The 19,849-nt window shown below is 53.6% G+C and overlaps 1 protein-coding gene across 4 annotated transcripts; it reads left to right on the forward strand.

Moving 5' to 3' along the window:
- Positions 1-6,170: 6,170 nt before the first annotated feature.
- PAX1 (paired box 1) lies at positions 6,171-19,466 on the forward strand. 4 transcript variants are annotated; one of them, XM_043884019.1, is made up of 5 exons: positions 6,171-6,546; positions 6,970-7,599; positions 9,167-9,309; positions 9,835-10,057; positions 14,209-15,080. In XM_043884019.1, the coding sequence occupies exons 1-5, from the start codon at positions 6,273-6,275 to the stop codon at positions 14,349-14,351; spliced, it is 1,413 nt and encodes a 470-aa protein (XP_043739954.1). In that variant the 5' UTR covers positions 6,171-6,272; the 3' UTR covers positions 14,352-15,080. The 4 variants fall into 4 exon arrangements, with proteins under 4 accessions (XP_043739954.1, XP_043739957.1, XP_043739955.1 ...); XM_043884022.1 differs by lacking the exon at positions 14,209-15,080 and adding an exon at positions 15,103-19,466 and having other exon boundaries at positions 6,173-6,546; positions 9,835-10,064; XM_043884020.1 differs by lacking the exon at positions 14,209-15,080 and adding an exon at positions 15,089-19,466 and having other exon boundaries at positions 6,176-6,546.
- Positions 19,467-19,849: the final 383 nt, after the last annotated feature.

The raw sequence follows: 19,849 nt of genomic DNA on the forward strand, positions 1-19,849 counted from the left end.
CGAATGCTCACCCCATGGTGGTGATGCGGGTCTTTTCCTGCATGCAATCTGCAGACCCTGTCTAATATTTTCCATACTGGGCAATGAGATCACAAACTCCAAAACACTAAATCAAAACCGGAGGCATTACGGGTCTTCAATAAAACTCCGTCGCCCATACGCAAGGGGGAGGGGGAGAAAATTAAAACCATCACCGAGCTGTGGACATGTTTTATATATATATATATATATATATATATATATATATCTAGCAGGCATTGAGATATTGCAGCAATTACAGAGAAAAAGATATCAAGCAATAACTACTTAAAAGTGACCAAGTAGCCTGGCGGTGAAAAGTTACTCACAAGTTAAAATCTCATTTGTACCCGAAAGACACTTGACTCCTGGCAAGAAAATGATGTAAATGGCACTGCAGGGAGAGATAACAGGGATGTGCATATGAAACATGAAATGAATGAGAAGGAGACCCTACTTTGAGGAGAACATGCAATTCCAGCAGCCTTCAAGACTTCTAAGCTTACACTAAACAAATCAATTCACAAGCCTGGAACAAAGCCTTTATTCCAAAACAGCAATATTTCCAAGTAGTATACTGTGTTCAAGAAGTAAAATCATTACCATAACTAATGAATGATAATTTTAAGCTTGCAAGAAACAGATAACAGAAAGTGGGAGCAGGATGCCTGCTTCACTGTCTGTCTGAGGAGAAGGTGGAAACCCTCTACCAGCAGGTTTCAGAGTTCTTTAGAGCAAACCTCCTAACTGCCCTGTTTCCAGTGCTTGAATTATGGTTTTTTTTGTGTGTGTGTGTGTGTGTGTTTAAGATTGGAGAGGACTGATCTTTAATAAGAAATCAGACAAATACAGGTAAATCACAACTGAATGGGCATTTTTTTTTTTTTTTAGTTCAAGAAAAGGGCTCTACACGTCCTTTAATTTCCAGGTCCTCCATACATTCTCCTTGTTTCATGTCCATGGAGGATCAGAAATTTCCAAAGCATTCAAGGGGCAGCACACTTCAAGCTGGTTCCAATTAGGCTGGCCGGTGTGGATGTCTCACACATGTCAATATTTGTAGCAGAGCAAGTCTGATCCACAGGGGTGTCCACCAGGCAGTGAGAGACCCTCGCCCGCCCACTGCCACCTGTGCAAGTCATCCTGTAGCAGAGCTGCCATCACCCTCTCGGTCCCCTTGGAAAATGCCATTTCTGTCCTCTATCCCTGTGGCCACTCTTAGATCTCTCCTTCTCCAAGTGCCCAGACCCAGTACAGGAGATATGCCCCATGGACATTTTAAGTTTCCCAAATATTTCCATTTTAATAGTGCTGTTTAGGCTCTTAGCACTGCCACATAAACATTTTTGAGAGCTCACTGCAGAGGTGGAATTTTGACCAGTGCCTGGAGAACTCCTTGGAGGCTTTTGGTTGCTGGAATGAAATGAAATAGATCTAAGATCATTTTATTTAAGTGGAAATTGAAACTTATTTGACATGCCCATTGCCAGGGAAAGGAGGGAAATCCTGGATTTTGCATACAAGAATTGCAGAGATGCTGCTCTTTCAGAAAGCTCAAAGAAACCATCGCTTCCCACACGGCATGGGCTTCTTGTAGTTAATTTTTATCACCCAGATGCAACATTTAAAATGTCTCTACTCCAAAAGAAATGTTATAAATGTAGTAGGCAGATCCTTGCATTGCAGGGTAGGAAGTATCTCAGATATTCCTTTGCAAAGTTCAATTTCCCTCTATGTGTTTCTAGTGAGGGTTTCAGGGCAGTTCTTGTTTTCCTGATTTTTTCCCCTCCGCCTCTGAACAGAATCGGACAACTGTTTTGTTATTCAGCGGACAGTGTTCATCGTATTCTTGTCTGTTGATTTCATTTTGGGGAAAGTGAAAAAGACATTTCTTTGCCCCTCTCCGCTTGCATTTCCAAGGACATCTCCGCCTTCAGCCCCCAGGGATATGGCACTTCTTTCCATCACTGCCAGCTCGACCCTGTTCCAAGCTGGCGACTGAAACGCGAGGCTAGGCAACCAACTTCAAGGCCAGCGCGATCACTGGCAGGCCCAATGGAAGTCGTCGATATTTTTTGTCCTTGTAGCTATATTGTATTGCCAAGGCACCATCTTCAACACCTTCCATATAGGGTCTGGGGTGTGCGTGTGTGTTCCAATGTGGAGTAGCAGGTGCAGGGCGAGACGACCTCCGCCCCCGTTACCTGTGAGTCCACTCGGCCGCCCGCAAAGGGGCCAGTTCAGCCGCGAGTCTTTCTCCCTCCTCCCGGCCCCCAGGTCCCCAACGCCGCGGGCACTCTGGGTGGGGTTCCGTATCCAGAGAGTTAGGGCGCTGTGAGCGCGTTCCCTGGGGTTTGCAGTTCCCTGACCTGGCTTCGCTCTTCCTCCCTGAGGTCTCAGTGACCATTTCTTGCTCGATCCTATTTTTAAGTGTGGTGCGCGGGATCGCCTTTGCAAAACTGAGTCTGTGCCGAGGTGGGGCAGGCACACTATAACCTGGTACATAAAACACGTGTGTAGCTTGCCTTTTTTTTTTTTTTAAGCAAATTTAAAAAGAAAGCGAAGAGACTCGGTTTGTTGACTTTGCTTTCCAAACCATGCGACTCCCGGCACAGTGCTCTTAAAATCCCAGCAAAAGCGCGGGGCGTGCGTGGAGCCCGGACTCTCCCGGAGCGCGCGCGAGCTCGCAGCCCTGGGGCGCGCGCGCCGGAGGGAGGCCCCAGGATCCGGTCTCCGCTCCCTCGGAGCCGGCGCTGGTCAGGCGGCCCAGCCCGGCGGCCGGGTACTGGCGTCCGCTGTTAGTCCGCGGGCTCCGCCCGGGGTCCTCTGGGAATGCCGCCTCTATCTTCTGCGCTCTGGTCCGTCGCGGTCGCCTAACCGAAGGGCGCTTGGTCGCTCCTTCAGCCTCGCGGGACCTGAGCGGGACTTCCTTCTGCAGGTTTAGGTTTTCCCTGAAGCTTTCCCTGCGATGCGCGGGCCCCGGGGAACACCCGGTTCTATTGCGACTGGCACATTTCGTTGGCACCCCCAACAGCTCTCCGAAACAGCCCCACCAAAATATCACAGCGGCGCAGGAGACATGAAACGGAATGATTGTGGCTCCAAGGACGACCTTGGCACCGAACCTCTGACTCTCTTGCAGCCTTACCTTTCAGGTTCTGGGCTCAGGCGGCAAAGCGCAGGGGTACTCACCCGCCGCCCTTCCTCCCTCCTGGGAGGACCGGCAGCCTCCTGTTTGCTTCAAGCTTTTGGCACGCGGCTGCCTCGCCTTCCTCTGGCCCAAGAAACCCGCGTCAGTCCCCAAGGCCACTCGGCGATCCTCGAAGCCGTCCTCCGCTAGGAGGGCGTCCGGGCCCCGAGGGGCGCGTCGGCTCCAGGCTCCCTGGTCCCAGCGGGCGCTCGGTGCTCGGCGGCAGCCCCGCGGCCCCGGAGCTTAGCCGCTCCTGACTTTGTTCCCACTCGGCATCCCGGGCTCTCGAAACAACAGAGCCAAGCCCAGCCCAGCGGGGATGTGGGAACCCGCGCAAGCTTTGTTATTTTCTACCTCTGCGCTCTCAGCGCCGACCACATCGCCGCCCCCTGCCACCGAGGAGACCAGGCTGCATCCCGAGAGGTGGGAAGAGTCTTTTCCTTTCCTTCCGTGAGCCCACCTTGGGGCCCCCTCGCCCCGGTCCCGGCTGCCGCGGCGGGAGCCGGTGGAGCCATGCTGTCTGCCGTCAGGGGGCGACAAACTGTAAGCTTTTCGGCGGCGGGCCGGGAGCGGGCCGCGGGGAACGCAGTGTGGTCCCCAGCAGGCGGCGGGCAGCTGGAGGGGTGGGGGTGCCAGGGATGTGGAATGTGAAGTGAGGGCCCGGGTGGGTGGCTCCGACACCCCATGGAGCCCCGGGCTCAACCCTCCTGGCGTCTCCTCCAGCTCCAAAGGTCTTCTCCAAGGGGAGTGGGGGCAAGATGCCCTCCCGGGTTCGCAGTCTACTGGCACAGGAGTGGGGGTTGATGCTCCCCTGATGGGACGATTGGGGAGAACCGGCTCTTACTCGGGTACCCAGCTTTATTTGTTCTCTGAGCGCGCCTGCCGCGGGAGGCTGGGCCGGGGGAGGGGGGTTAGAAATGGCTTTAGCTGCTTCACTTTGTCTTGAGGGCGCACCGGGTGATGGGTGCTGCGTTTCCTGGGTTTAGGGATAAAACGATTTCGGTCTTGCGCAGCGCGCGACTTGAAATTCAGGCAACAAAAGTCTAGATCAGGGGCTAACAGGTTCCAAAACCACTTGGAGTGATCTGAGCGGGGCTGTCCCACTGCTGGTGGCTTCGGAGGGCCCCAGGTCCCTTGCGTGCTCAGTCGTCTTTGCTCGATGTCTTTTCAGAGCTCCTGGCTTCGGTTAGCCCACCTTCATCCAAATCACATTTTCTCCTCCGAACCAGACCCTGTACGGTCGTGGAGGGGCCTAATCTTCTAAAATAGTCCCACCCCACCTCTCACCAGTGTATTCTGACGCTCCTCTACCCGGGTCGGTGTCCTCCCTAAAGTACCCGGAGCCCAAGGCTGCACCACGATTTCTGTGCTCCTGGAAGGGAGAGTCCTCATCTCTTCTGAACCTGGCTTTTCTTTTTCTAAAGACGGTTCTTGAAATCACCTGCTGGGGCCTGGGCACTCCTTCCCCAGAGCCAGGATTAATCCAGCTCCTCCTAACTGACACTTTCGGACAGTTGGATTAGGAGTCAGCAGGCTTTCTGGTTTCCCAGGGACTCAGTCTTCGCTGCTCCCCTGGCTGCGCTGATCGGATCTGTCTGCACCTCCAGTAGCATCACTGCAGCTGTGTGCAGCTTTCCACCAGCTCCCAAGCGCTGGACTCTTGGGGCCAAGGGGGTGGGGGACTCTTTTCTCCTCCTCCGGAGACCTGGTAGTCCATGGGAATCCCTGGGAACCGGCGCTTTTCCTAGGCTCCCTCCAAGGCCCCCCCCTCCCCCCTCAGCTCAGTGCCCTTGAACTTGCAGGGCCCCAAGCTCAGAACTCCCAGGACTGGTCTTCTCCGCCACCTCCTCTCTACTGATCCCCACCTCGAGGCTCCCTTTGGGACTGCCACAGTTAGCGACACAGGGTGGAAAATCTACAATTCAGGTTGACGCAGGAGAGAGAAAGACAGAAAGGAGGTGACGGTTAATGCTAAGGACAGAGAGTTCAGGGTTACACAAACCCCACTTACCTGACAGGGAAAGGACCACTCAGTGGTTTAACAATGACCCCTGGAAGCTGCGGATGCTGAGTGAACGGTGAGGCCAGGCTGTGGAAAGATGCTAGATTCTGGCTGGGAAGAAAGGAAGAGGCCTAGAACGGGAGCTATAGCCTGTGTCCCCTAGTGGACCACCAGACTGCCCCTGGGGTTCCCACAGCACCAGGTCCCTGTTCTGGGGGCCATAGGTCAGAATCCCTTTCTGACCTGTGTCCTGAATTCAGGTGGGTGGGCCAGTCTGCAGGGATCCATAATCTAGAATGCGTGTCTCTCACGTCACTGAAATCACACTACCCCAAGGAGTGGGTAACTGTCAAAGGTAAAGATTTTCTGAGACCGAGATTGAGGTGTTGGCCAGAAATGGGACACTCTGGAGTCACTCCATCCCAAATTCCTCAGGTCCGCTGACCAGGCGCCCTGTACTAGCCTGCTGCTTTCACCGGGGTGCCCGCGCCACCGGAGCTAGGGCACTGGCGGCTGCCCAGGGACAGGGAAACGAGGGGTGCCCACACTGAGCACCCTGCCACGATCAACTTTAATCCCCAGCTATCTTAGTAGTAATGGCGACAGAGGTTACTAACAACTAAAACCAAGACTAGTACCACTACTACTAAACTCATCAATTTGAAATGACTAGACTAATACTGCTAATACATACTCATCAATTTGAAATGACTAGCCCATCCCATCATTCTCAACACTCTAGTGGTAAGGGGCTTCCAGGGAACTGGAACAAGTGGAAGGACCCAGGCCTGGCGGGGGGGGGGGGGGGGGCGTTAGGACTGTGTGTGTGTGTGTGTGTGTGTGTGTGTAGGGGGATGGGTTCCAAGGGAGGGCCGAGGGGGGAGGACGGGAGGAGGGGTAGAGTTTCAGGGCGGGGAAGGGGGCGCCGGGGCGCAGTGACGGGAACCAATGAGCTGCCAACTCGCGAGTCTCCGGCGTGACTGCCGAGATTGACGTGGAGGACACGTCAAATTGATCCCCGCACTCCGCAGCCTCCCGGTCAGACGAATTTCTCCTAATCGGATGAAGTTCACCCTAGGCCTGGGGTCGCGGGCGTGGAGAGTGTCCTGGGAACGGGCGGCGGCGGCGGCAGCGGGCCCGGGGGCGGGCGGCGGCGCGCTCGGCTGCGGCGCACGGCGCTCTTCCAGTCCGCGGCCCGGCCGCCGCGGCTCTCGGCTCGCGCGCGCCCTCCCTCTATGCCTCTCCCGCGGCGGCGGCGCCCCAGCACTCCCGGACCGCGCCGGGCCCAGCCCCGGCCGCCTCGGCGCCAGGCAGCCGGCCGGCCCGCGCGCCATGGGTAAGGGGCGGGCGGACGAGGCGGGGGCGCGGGGGGGGCGGTGTCCCGGCGCCTCCCTTCCCTCGCGCCCGCGGTTTCCCGGGGAGACCTGGTCCCGGATCCCGGACCGGCCGCGTTCTCCGCACGCCCCCAGTCCCGGGAGTGGAGGGGGCGCTCGGCTAGTATCGGGAGGGCATGTTCCAAGTAGACGCGCCAGAGATCGCGAAAGGGCGCGGAGGGCTGGATCGCGCGGCGCCCCCCTCCGCCGTCCCTGCGAGCATGCCGACTCCCGGGACCCGACGCGGTCCGCTCGCTGGGATTCTGAGGAGCTGCCGGTCACCGTCGGAGACGCCCCGGGTGCGGCCCCTGTCCCCGCGCGGCCACCCTCGGCTCATCCGCCGGTGTTCTCTCCCCTCCCCTCACTCTGGCCGGGCGCGTCCGCAGAGCAGACCTACGGCGAGGTGAACCAGCTGGGCGGCGTGTTCGTCAACGGACGGCCCCTGCCCAACGCCATCCGCCTGCGCATCGTGGAGCTGGCACAGCTGGGCATCCGACCCTGTGACATCAGCCGGCAGCTTCGCGTGTCTCACGGCTGCGTGAGCAAGATCCTGGCGCGCTACAACGAGACGGGCTCCATCCTGCCCGGTGCCATCGGGGGCAGCAAACCCCGCGTCACCACTCCCAACGTGGTCAAGCATATCCGGGACTACAAGCAGGGCGACCCCGGCATCTTCGCCTGGGAGATCCGTGACCGGCTGCTGGCCGACGGCGTCTGCGACAAGTACAACGTGCCCTCGGTGAGCTCCATCAGCCGTATTCTGCGCAATAAGATTGGCAGCCTGGCGCAGCCCGGGCCCTACGAGGCGAGCAAGCAGCCGCCGCCGCAGCCGGCGCTCCCCTACAACCACATCTACCAGTACCCCTACCCCAGCCCCGTGTCGCCCACGGGCGCCAAGATGGGCAGCCACCACGGGGTCCCAGGCACAGCCGGCCACGTCAGCATCCCCCGTTCATGGCCCTCGGCTCACTCGGTCAGCAACATCCTGGGCATCCGGACGTTTATGGAGCAAACAGGTCAGTGGCGGCGGCCTTCGGTAGCCTTCCTGGAAGGGGCGGAATGGAGCGGGGGTCAGGAGTGCGGGTGAGGGGGTCACTCTCGCCGGGCCTCCTCCAAACGGTTTTGGCTCAGGGGAGGGCTCCGGGCTGGCCAGGGAGGCTGAGGGTCCTGGGGCCTTCTGTGGGAGTCCTCGGACATCTTGAACTTTTTATGACAAGTATGGAAAATATTTTCCCAAATGGAAGAGCAATCGCCGACCACAAATTCGGAGGCCTGAAATTGCGCTTTTTCATTCTTGCAAAAAGTATGCAAACCCCTATCGCCAGATCTAAGCCAAACAAACCACAAAGTCAATTTTGTGACCTTTTCTTCAGTTTCTTCCAGGGTCCCTCACCATTCCCCAAAGGGCTCTGTCCCTCCCAGGCCCAAAGACTGTTTGAGTAAAGGGTGAAAGGGCCGCCTGGCCCAGTGGCTTGAGTCTACAGTAGGCCCCACAGGTCCTGAGACTGAGATCTTGGGTCACAGGCGCCTACAGGTTGTGGCCATCCTGAGGGTGGAAGTACCCGCAGATTTGCCCACGGCCTGCAATGAGACTCTCAGCAATCTGTCTGGGTGTGGAGGAAGGAGACTGGGAGAGGAGATGGGTTAGGGGCAGTTTTGATGCGGGGCTGGGGAGAATTGGGGAGGGGGGCGGCAGAACTGAACCCTGAGTCTCCGTGCACTGTCCCATGCCCCTGGCAGAATGGTGTGTCCCTAGGTGAGCAGACAGCAGGAGGGTAAGAGGCAAAATCACTGTAGCCTGAGAGACAGGAGGGGCGTCCTGGATGAAACCGAAGGCTTAGCTCCAGCGGCCTTGGGCCACGTCTCCAGGCCCGTGTACAGGCTTTGTTTCTCCTTGTGGCTCAAACCCAGCCTGGGCCTCAGGCTCAGGCCAAAGCTTTTCATGGAGCAGCCCACCGGCAACTGGCAGGGAGGTGACCTGGCCAGGCCTGAGTTCAGTTCTGGAGCTTTCTCTTGATTTTGTTCGCACACACCTGCTCCAGGAGCAGACCTGTGCCCCGACGCTCTTGGGTGGCTGAGTTGACATTTCGGGACACCTGGGAGTGTGTGACACACTCGTGACACACACATTTATTTCGGGACAACTCTTCAGGGAGTTCTGCACAGAAACAGCTTCTAGCCTTCCAGACGCTTTTTGAGACGTTGAGAAACCCCGTGTAATTTTCTTGAGCCTTCTGTGGATTTGAACTTGGACCTTTTGGGGTGCCAACTCTGGACAGCGGAAAGGCGGCCTGGGCCAAGGTCGCCAGCTCTGGCTACCAGCTGTCTCCCTGCCGGAGAGCCCTTGTTTCGCCGGAAGCGGGTTGAGGGCTGGTGGGGAGGGAGGAGCAGGCCCATCCGCCCTCCTTCTGCGCCGCTGGGAGCAAAAGCGAAAGCTGAGGCCTCAGAGCATCTGCCCCTTGGGGGTTCAGAGGAGCCCTGGACTCACCCTTGGATCCCAGGTGGGCACTTGAAGGCCCGGGTGCTCCCGTCCGGGCGGAGGGCTGCCCACATGCCCTTCTAATCTGTCCTGTGTCCCCGCAGGGGCCCTGGCGGGGAGCGAAGGCGCCGCCTACTCCCCGAAGATGGAAGACTGGGCGGGAGTGAACCGCGCGGCCTTCCCCGCCAGCCCCTCTGTGAACGGGCTCGAGAAACCTGCTTTAGACACGGACATTAAATACACGCAGGTAACCGAGCGCGGGGAAGGAGTCATCCTGCATCAGGGGAGCGGAAGAGTTGGGGGCGGGTTGGAGAGAAAGAGAAGTGAGCCCCTCATCCCGGGGTTGGGGGAAGCGAGCTGGGGAGACGGTCAGGGTCTGGCTGCCTGGCCCGGCATCTGCGGGCATATTTCTCTCTTTCCTAGGCGCGCTGGCTTTCAAGGGGATTGACTTGCATTTTGGCCAAGACATTTTTTTGCTAAAAAAGCTGAGACGAGTTAACACAAAAGATCGAGGACTGACTCCCTTTCTCTAAATTCCGGATGGTGACTACCTTGACCCCTTCACCTTTTATGAGCACTTTTAAAGAGCTGGAGTGGGCATCACTTTGCCGGAGTTCTTGCCAGGACAGTTAGAGGCCAGGCTTCGCGTGGGAATCATGGCTGGGACAGCAGGGGGAATGAGGACCCCCCCACAACCCCCCGTAACTGCCTGTTCTGGGGAAGCCGGAGGGGTCGCCGGCTGGTGACAGGCTGTCGCGCTCTCTCCTCGCAGTCGGCCTCCGGCCTCTCCGCGGTGGGCGGCTTCCTCCCGGCTTGCGCCTACCCGGCCTCCAACCAGCACGGCGTGTACAGCTCGCCGGCCGGCGGCTACCTCGCCCCCGGCCCGCCGTGGCCGCCGGCGCAGGGTCCCCCGCTGGCGCCCCCGGGCGCCAGCGTCACCGTGCACGGCGGGGAGCTCGCGGCAGCCGTGACCTTCAAGCATCCCAGCAGAGAAGGTGAGGGGTGCGGCCGGGCGGGCGGCGGGCAGGAGGGCTTTCAAATGAATGTCGGAGCGTTAGCAAGGGTCCCTGGGAGAAAAGGGGGGAGACAGACAGCGAGACCGACAGCGAGAGGTTGGAGTGGATACCGGCCTAGATTCTTCGCCCGGTTTATGCTTTCAGTCTGTTAATTTCTCAGAGTAGATTAGTTTTAGCAGGTGTAAACTGTGTCCCTAGAAAGGCAGGAGGAGGTTGGGAGAGGCGCTAGGACTGTCTCCCCAACTTGTATGGAGAAAAAAAGGCCCCCCCTCTCTGGGTCTCATTTCTGTCCCTAGAAAGGTCTAGAAGGCACCCTCGAGGGGCACCTTCCTGTGACCTGCAGGGCTGTGCTTTCTGCGGAGGACCTGCCGGTGGCATCGGAGCCCTGCAGGTGGGTTGGACCTGCCTTGGGCCTCTTCCATGTCCTGCCCGTCTTTTCCTCCAGGTCCGAGTTTTTTTTTTTTTTTTAATTTTTTCCCCCAAGCAGGCCTTGGTCTCTCCTTAAACACATCCTTTGGGAAAGGAGACAGCATTTCAATTGTGTCTCTAAGGCTAGACAAGCTAGACTCTGAACTGTGTGTGGTGGTTTTGGGGATCCATCTTTCTGCAGGAAATGTGGTTGGGGGTTTCCACCTCTTGCCGCTGCCATCTCGCCCTCCCCCTCCTCTATAAATCTGCTCTCTGATAAGCCAACTAACAGATTTGAGGTATTTGACAGTCAACAGTGTGAGGGGCCTCTTCTTAAACTGATCTTTGGGTTCTAGTTTTTCCTACAACTTGGGAAAAACTCACCTGCTCTTGAGTCTGCATTTTCCTCACCGTGAAAAGAATGACGGGATTTGCCAATTTTGAACCTGCCACTTCCAAATTTCTGGGCACCAGGAATTTGCAACTTCAGCTCCTCTAGAGAAAGGAAGGAGTCATCCTGGGGAGGGGAGGGGGGTGCCAGCCTCCCTGTAAAGGAGGCTGAAGACACACCTGGGGCGGCATGGGCCACAGGGATGTTCCAGATGACTGAAGGGACCTTTAGTAGCTGACCTGCCTCATACTCACCCAGGCAGAAGTGGGGACAGGTGGCATCCATAGGTAGAGGACAGGCATGTCTTCCTCTCTGGTGACACCCAGGCAAAAAGTTTTATTTCCAAGCAGTTTCATAGTTTCATTGAGACATAATAGCACCATCCATGAAAGAGAAGGGGCAGGGACTAGATGTCACTGTTAACAGTCAGGCAGAGGAACAAAATTTTAAAAAAATATTTTCACCTTTCTTGGAGCACAAAAATTCTGGGATATCAATTTACAGATATTGAGAATTAGAACTCCATTAAGCTTCAAATTTAATTTAAATAATGTAAATTCCACCTGTTCATTTACAGGAAAATTCAAGTAAAGGGAATTTTAAAAGTCCAGACTCAGAGCTCCTCCAAGCTTTCCCTTTAAGGACAGATAAAGGGTCTCAGGGGAATGTTTTGCTCAGAGCCTTGTCCTTGGACTCCAGTCCACTATTTTCTTGACACCTGAGGTTCTCTGCTGAATTAGAAATCAAAATGGAACTTATTAAATTACATTAATGAGACTAAACATTTAAGTAAGTTCATTTGATTTAGAAAAGTGTAGCCAAAAATTTAAATGATCTCCCCTGGGGTGACCCCAAGGAGCAGGAAGACTTAGGAAAAGGATTCACTAACTTCAGAACGATGAGGTCCTTTTCTAACAGAGCCATTCTGTCGCAGCACATGTCAAGCACTACATTAGAAACAAGTTATTAAATGTAGGTAATAATTCAGAGGGGAAGCTGATAAATCCAGTTAATTTGAAGTGGAAAGGGGAACTCATTGATGGTTGATTTTTTTTAGAAGATACCTTCCTTTCAGAAATACAGAGCTGGGACTTTCCTGGCAGTCGAGTGGTTAAGACGCCAGGCTTCCATTCCACTGCAGGAGGCATGGGTTCAGTACCTGGTTGGAGAATTGAAACATGAAAGATCCCACATGGAGCAGCCAGAAAAACAAAAACAAACAAACAAAAAAAACAGAGCCATTGACTGACCCTGGCATTCCTGTCCCTGTAACCATTATTTTTACCTCTTATCATGGAGCATCCCAGCCATTTCCCAAATCTGCAGCAATAATCAGCTACATTCATTATTAAATTAATAACAATTTCCTGATCCTGACACTTCTTTAGAGATCCAAGTAAAGGGTCATTGAATAAATCAGGTCCATCATTAAGAATGATTTCTTCAGCTGGCATACAAGTGTTTGTGTTTGAACAGGAACATATAATGAGAATTACATACCGACTTGGCTTATGGAGTTTTACTCTTCTCATTGGCAGAAAAAAACGGACTTGAAAAATTGTCCCCCATCTTCCAAGTGGTCTTTGAAAAATTACAAAGTAATGCAAATCACTGCCTTTAATTTTCAAATCATTGCTTACAAAATTATCTTCAAAGAAATCTATCCCAGAAAACAGTTTACTACCATTCATTGTTCAGTTCAGAAGAACAGCAGGAATAACATTTATTGAACTTCTTCTGTAAGAAAGCAGTTTTTTTTAGCTGAAAGTCATTTAGTGTCATGAATGCTCAGTAAAAAAACAAATACGTTTGATCATCTAGTCCACACATGAACAATATACATGTAATAATATATATTATATTTTACATACATATATTTCAGTATGTCCTTCAAATCAGGTGCAGGTGACCATTAACTATTATGCTAAGATAAGATTACTCAGATGTCAAATTATGGATTGCAATTGATCAACTTTATCTTGGTAAAGGGTTGGGGGTCTAGGTTCCTTATTGTTTAGTTAAGAACGTGTGGTTAACATTTCCCATTGATGAAAGGGAACGTTAATTTTTGAGGGCTGTGAGCATAGCAAAGTTCCACTTCATCTACATGTGGATGGGCGACGACATTCTGTGTAGGAATCTACACCGTTATCCAGACAAGACCGTCCCCTTCCCCTTCCAGACAGGTGACAGACCCCACCAGACAAATGGTATTTACCGGGTTTGCAGAAACTCAAAGTTTCCCGGCTCTGAGGTCCTTCCCAGCCACTTTTTGGAGAGACTAAAGATTTGGAAATAGCGTTTATAAGATATTGCATTGGCTCAAAGAAAATGTGTCTTTTGTATTTGTTAGAGACAATTCGAGGCTTGTTCCAGTCATCTCTGCTCCGGATTAGTTCTTGAAGGATCCTTAAAGCGAACTTTGCCAGGAATATTAGGGCGCAGGCGTCAGCCTGAGAGCCTGCCACCGCCGCCAACCTGCGTCTCCTTTGATGCATGAGACCTGGGAGACCCTTTTCCAGAATCCCCTTGACATCTCCTCCTCCCCGCCCCGCCCCCAGGGTCCCGGTAGCCCTAGAATCGAAGTCCCAATATTATTTTAAAAAGCTTGTCCCCATCCTGCCCATTATGATTAAATAAGCTTGCAGCGCGCCTGACGCCGGCCCGAGCGAAGCCAGCACGCTGTACCCGCTCGTAGCGCCCGGGGTCCAGGAGGTGGGGACGGAAGGGAGGAGAGGTCTTGTGGGGAGGGACTGTTTGAGGAAGAGCTAAAAACACGGCAGGAGGATCGACCCCCGTAGAGTGGAGTGCAGTCTGTCTCTGGCCTCCCGGGTGTTTGTTTTTCACGAGTTCATTTTTTTTCGCTTGTCTCTCAGGCAACCGGCCCTTGGCTGAGAAACCTACTCCGGAGATGTTTTCTAAACAGGCCCTCACCTCCAAGTGTGTGTATTGGGTGGAATGAAAAAATGTGAAAACTCAGTCGGCTGAGCGGCCGCAACTGTGTTTAGGAAAGAGAGCTGAGAGGCAGGGGCGAGCAAGGGCTCTGTCCTGGAAAGGTCTTCAGGTCCTTTCGCCACCTCTGCGCGAAGTAGTGCGCGCGCGCGCGCCCCTGTCGCAGAAGTATGGGCCCGGCTCCGAGCGCTCAAGTCACGGTGCGCCTGCCGCCGGGCGAGGGCTGCTGCGGGCGTAAATAATGGGGAGCTCCCCTTCGCCCCAAACTGAGCCGCCCCCAGATCCCCCCTTTAAAGGAAGACATGGGTGTGGGGGAGTGGAAAATAAAGTTGAGAATAGGCGTCTTTAGGTGTAAACAATCCTGTGCCTCCTTGTGCAGGAGAAGCCGAGCGGCCGAACGTCGGGAAAGGGAAAAAACAGTGGTTGCACAATAGTGGCGTCACTCTTCTGGCTTCCAGTAGCAAAACTTGGGCCCCTTCTCAAAACCCTAAGCAACAGTGCAACGAGCAAAATGCCGCCTGATCCGGCAAGACCACAGTCACTGACTCCGAAGGTCCCACGCCCCAGGACGCGGTGTGCCTACCGTGGCGAGCGCAGCTGGGTGCCCGGGCCGCGAGGGCAGAACGAGGTCTGCAGCCCGCCTCAGGCGCAACCACCGCCCACGTCGGTCCAGGCCGCCCGGGACTTCCTCGAGGGGCGTTTTGGTGACCCGCCCCGACTCGATTGCCCCGGCCCACCGCGAGCTCTGCACCGTTTGGAGGATAGGGACCTGGCCGGCTGGGGTCTGGGGTGGGGTGGGGGTGGGGGTCGGGGTCGGGGTGCCGGGAGGCGGCGTGCGAGCGTCTGAACTCCCCGCTCCTTACCCGCGACGTCCGGAATTCGAGAGCCGCCCCGCCCCGGGCCGCCTCGCTCTGCAGCGCTTCCGTGCGCCCCGGCCCACTTTGCTGAGCAGCGCGGGGACCAGGCCATTTCGCAGAGGGGTGGGGGAGGGTCTGAGTTATGGAGCATCTGCCGGAGTGCCCGGAGCCGAGAACCGCGGCCCGGGCTGGGCGGGCGAGGGGCTCCCGCCGGTGGGCGTCGAGGGCACAGGGGGTGCCCAGTCTCGTTGCCTCCTTGCAGTGCCCGGCTGTGGAGCGCGCGCCGCTCCTTCCTCCCGGGACCCCGCGCTGCCCATCGCGTAACTGAGCATCGCGGTCCGCGGGTCTGCTGCTCCGCGCAGCGCCCGATAGTGACCCCACGCCCTGTGCTTCCTCCCGCAGTGGCCGACCGGAAGCCGCCCAGCCCCGGCGGCAAGGCACCAGACGGCCTTGGGAGCTTACACGGACTACCCATCCCGGCCTCGACCTCCTAGGGCCGCGCCTCCGCGAGCCGAGCCCGAGCCCGAGCCCGGAGGCAGCGGCGGAGCGCGCACCCGAGGATTCGCCGCAGCCGAGGTGCCCATCAGCCTGGCATCGCCCTGCCCCGCGCCCGGAGGCCGCGCGTCCTCCATCCTCCGGGGTTTTCGGCTTCTCTGAACTTTGGCTTCGGACTGTTACATCCTCGTCTCGACCTTTGGTCCGACGCGGCCTCCCCCGCCTGGCGGCCTCCAGCGTCTTTTCCGACTTCGTCCCGGGCCGATCGGCACCGCCCCTGCCTCCCTACCCCTCGTGCTGGCTCTCCCACGCCTCTTTTCTCCCTCCCTTTTCTATCTCCTTCCTATCGACCCTCCTTTCTTCCCTCACCTTCGGCCTCTTTACGTTCTTCTCTCTCTAGCCTCCTTTCCCCGCTGCGTCTTCCCCGTCCGTCTACGTGGTCCCCATCCGGCCCCATCCGCTACCTCCTCTCCTGGGCCTTTAGTCACTACTCCGCCTCTCTTCATTGGCCCTGCTTCCTCCAGCCCTACCACCTTGCTAAGAACCCCCCTTCCACCCCTCCCCGAACCCCCCGCTCGACAAGTGAGCAGGACAGGTCCTCTGGTCTTTAGCCCCCACCTCTCAGGGGCCCCCATGCCTACTCGAGGCGGGGGCTCGAACCTGGGAATTGGAGAAGCTGCAGCATTTATTTCACATTTTATCACAATGAACCCAAACAAACCTTTGGTGAACTGTCCCTTCTCCTCCCTCCCCCAAGGACATTATCTGGAAGTATTCTTGTCTGGATTTCTTCTCAGTGCCTAAGGACTGGGTTTCTCCTTGCTTGCTCTGAGGTGATGTCACCCCAAATAAGGTTTGAGGGCAGGGGGGCACCTGCGGCCACTGGTGTTTTCTGTGGTTAGAAAACCATTCCTACCCCGGAAGTGTCCGCTCCCACTCCTCCACACCCAACAGGAGGGAGTCCAGCGTATGGTAGACATGCCTGCACTGTTTTGTTTTTTTTTTTTTTGTATTCAGGAGTCAGCCCATTTGTTAATTTAAACCACAAACTGCTTCTGGGTACAAAGGTGCAATCTGACTTCTGGTTTGCAAAGGGATGGGCTGAAAAAACCCAGAAAGTGTCCTCTGGAGCAGAACACAAGCTCTGTTCACTGCTTCCAACTTCAGACACTCTGGAGGCAGGACCCTGGACATAAAACTGCAATCTTTGTGGTCAGAAAAATGTCACTGGTGAGAGTCTGACATCACCTGTTAACCATGGCTACCTTTGAATAAAGGAAGGCATCTAAAAGTCTGCTTTGTAAGGGCAAGCCAGTCTGTGTCCAGCCTGGAGTATTGTGTAGGTATGTCTCACCGACTTAGCCCCTGGGTTTCCAGCATCAACACTATTAAGAGGAAATTGTTTTTATTGGTTTACTCCTTAGCACTTGCCACCCAGACTGGGGTAGAAGTGAAACGAAAAGGAGATGACCATTTTCAGGGATGGTCCCTGAAAACTCAAAGTAGCAAGGCAGAATGCAGGAACCATTCTAAAATGAAGTTAATTCTTAGAGGGAAAAATTGGGCAGAAGGCAGTAAGAATTTTTTCAGAACACTTTAAAAAATGTTCTAAAGCTAAAGAAAATTATAAGAGACTATTAAATAATCCAGGGATTTCTCAGTGCAGAGAAGTCTCTGCTACTTATTTTATTTTTCCTCCCTGTGTTTGGTTCTCTAAGACTGACAGCAGAGATTTTTGAATTGAAGGTTTTACTTGTAAGAGAAGCTGTCTGTTTGGAGGGAACTGGTGGGGAAATTATTTTCAATGCATCTTACTTCAATAGTACCTGCTGGAGGTATTCATCAAAATTAATGAAAAGAATATCTGCCTGTTTTCATATAGAAGCTTTTATTCCAGTTCTTCAAAGTCTCTTGCCTATTAAAAAAAGTTCCATTTTATAGACAGGAGTATTAAGGATTAGGGACCTAGTTTATGTCTCTGGACCACATGCAGCAAGCTATGGATCACAGGGTCTGGACAAGGAAACTGGGTGACATCATCTCATCAGAAAACCAAGATTGGGGCTCAAACTTGGAGTCTGGGGTCCTCAGCCTTCTGTGCCAGCATTTTCTGCAGAGAGGCTGCTCATAATGGTAACAGGAATAAAGCATTTAGATGAGCTTATGTGCTCAGTCATCCAAGCATCTCACACACCCCTCCGTGTTGCTTGGAGGACTGGCTACCTCGGGCAAGGAAGAAGGCACCTCAGCTTTTTCGAAGAAATGAGAAGAATGCATCTCTCATTGCTGTCATCCTTTCCCCTCTGCCACTTCTCACTCTGTGTTTGGGTTGCCTGGGATCATGGATGAGAAGAGCTGGAAAATGCAGCCCAGCTGGAGGATGCCCTGTGCAAAGGGTGGCACTTTCCAAGTCTGTCCCCTGTGGTTCCTCCTGTGGTGTGGCTGGAGGGGGGTCTTCCAGGGTCCCCGACTCTGAGGGCACATTCATGGGGGGGGGGGAGGGGGGCGGCGCAGCATTCAGGCACAGGGCCAGCATGCTCTGTAACATCCATCCTGTCTCCTTCCTGGAGGCTGTGGGTCCTGGGAAGTCCCAGCGGGCTTAGGTGAAGCCTCTACTCCACCAGGTGGGGAGGGGGGCCTGTACCCTCGCCAAGCCTCGTTGTCCTGAGTGTGAAATGTACCCTCCCAGGTCGTGACATCACTGGAAGCCCGGCCCTGGTGTTGCTTCACCTGTTTGGAGATGATTATTTTTTTTGTTGTTAACAAAGGGCAGGAGAGTCGTTTTTATGAATGATGGAAGGATCCAGAATTGAAATGTTTTGAAAAGAGCCCATTAAGGATTGGATTTTTTTTTTTTTTTTTTTGTTCTCTGTCCACACAGCTCTGTGGAGGTACTGGGGACTCATGGTAAGATTACAGAGTACTGTGTCAGATCGAATAATTTGAGAAGGAATCACTCCTCAGAGGCAATTTGCACTAGCACCTGCCTTTTATTATTTTTTAATTTAAGAATAAAAATTTTTAAATGAAGAGACATACCCCAAAATAAAATAAACAAAAAAGATATGCAGTCACTCAAGTCACCCTTTGATTTGTCGAAAGAATGAAAGTTATATACATTGTTAGAAAAGTCTAGCAGCACAGAAACATCGAAATGAAAAGGGAAAGCTTCTTCCAGTCCTCATCTGTCTTTAAAGGTGAACGTTGCTACAGTTTTGTTTTGTTTCTAAATGATTCCTTCCAGGAAAAAAAATGCAGACCACAGAACCCTGTTTCTGTGTGTGTACTTTCTGGGTTCATCTAGTGCTGTGCTGGGTGCACGCGGGTGGGGTCTGCAGGTCTGATCTCTGCACACCACCAGCTCCAGCATATCCACTTGATTCTTGTGAAAGGATGCATATCAACAGGGTTTTATTAGAAACAGAGTATTTGTAAAAAGGGCTAGCTCCGTGCTTTAAATGAATAAAGATGGAATTTTGTGGCATTCTTGATTGGAGGATGGGCTTAGAATGGATGGTAGGAACTTCCCTTGGGAAAGGTGGCTGCTTTGGGGCAAGGAGGAAGAAAAGCCAACAGAAGGGCAGGAGACACAGAGCTTTGTCCTTCCTAAACACATTCTGGTTTGTCCTGCGGGTCACCGAAGGATGCTCAAACTTGCCAGGGATTGAAGAATGCACTTTTCCTTTCCTTCTAAAGGAGAGTGTCTCTGTAGGTCAGAAGAGAGAGATGGAGGCAAAGGGGTGGGGAAGACCCTTGTTTGAAGAAATACTGGATAGCAATAAAATGTAAACATCCAACACTGGCCTGAGCATTCTTTTTACTTCTCCCCAAGTAATTTGAAATCTATGTGGCATTAATCTCCTGCTGGGTGGACCCCACTTACTGACAACTGTGTTTCCCTGTTTGCTTGTTTCTTGACTCCTGTTAAAGAGGGTGAGATTTATTTAATGGAGTGGTGGTCTGGGTTAAAGCCCACTATAGATTTTCTGGCATCAGTTTTTCTAGCTAGAATTACATTGGTTGAGGTTTTTTTTCAAAAGAAACTCTACCTGCTCCATGTGAGGCTTGGATAATATGAACTTAGAATCTTGCCAGAAAATGCCCGAGGAACTCAGCTGAAAGGACTGTGCATCCAGGCAAGCTGTGTAATGAGAAACATTTGATTCTCCTCTTTTAATGGGCAGGGATTATGCACAAAATGGTATTGGTCTTCACCTTGACCTTGCTGTTTGAACTATAGCTTCATTCACTGTGGCTGAGATATTTCTAGCCAAACTGTTGGATCTCAACTTAAAAAAGTTCTTCTGTTTTTGGATTTTTTTTTAAAGGACAGAGCAAGGAGGAATCACACTGTCTTCTTTTTCCAAGGCAATAAAAGGAAAACCACACATTTAGTAACAATCCAACTTGGGAATTATAAACACTTGGAACAATTATACTCAATTTAGTCTAGTCTCTTCTTTGGAGTTGAAACCAGTTGAAACCCCTGTTTCACTCTAAAGAGCTCTTCTCTAGGAGAGCACTCTGTGATCCTCGTTGGAACACACATCTGTTTCTGGGCTGGCCAAGTCCAAAAGTGGAATCCCAATTACAGTTTTCATGGGTGATGGAATTTCAACTGCCTTACAATTTAACCACCTGGGTTCCCTTCACTCTTTTTCTTCTTGA

This window comes from Cervus elaphus, chromosome 23, assembly GCF_910594005.1.
Source record: "Cervus elaphus chromosome 23, mCerEla1.1, whole genome shotgun sequence".
NCBI lineage: Eukaryota > Metazoa > Chordata > Mammalia > Artiodactyla > Cervidae > Cervus > Cervus elaphus.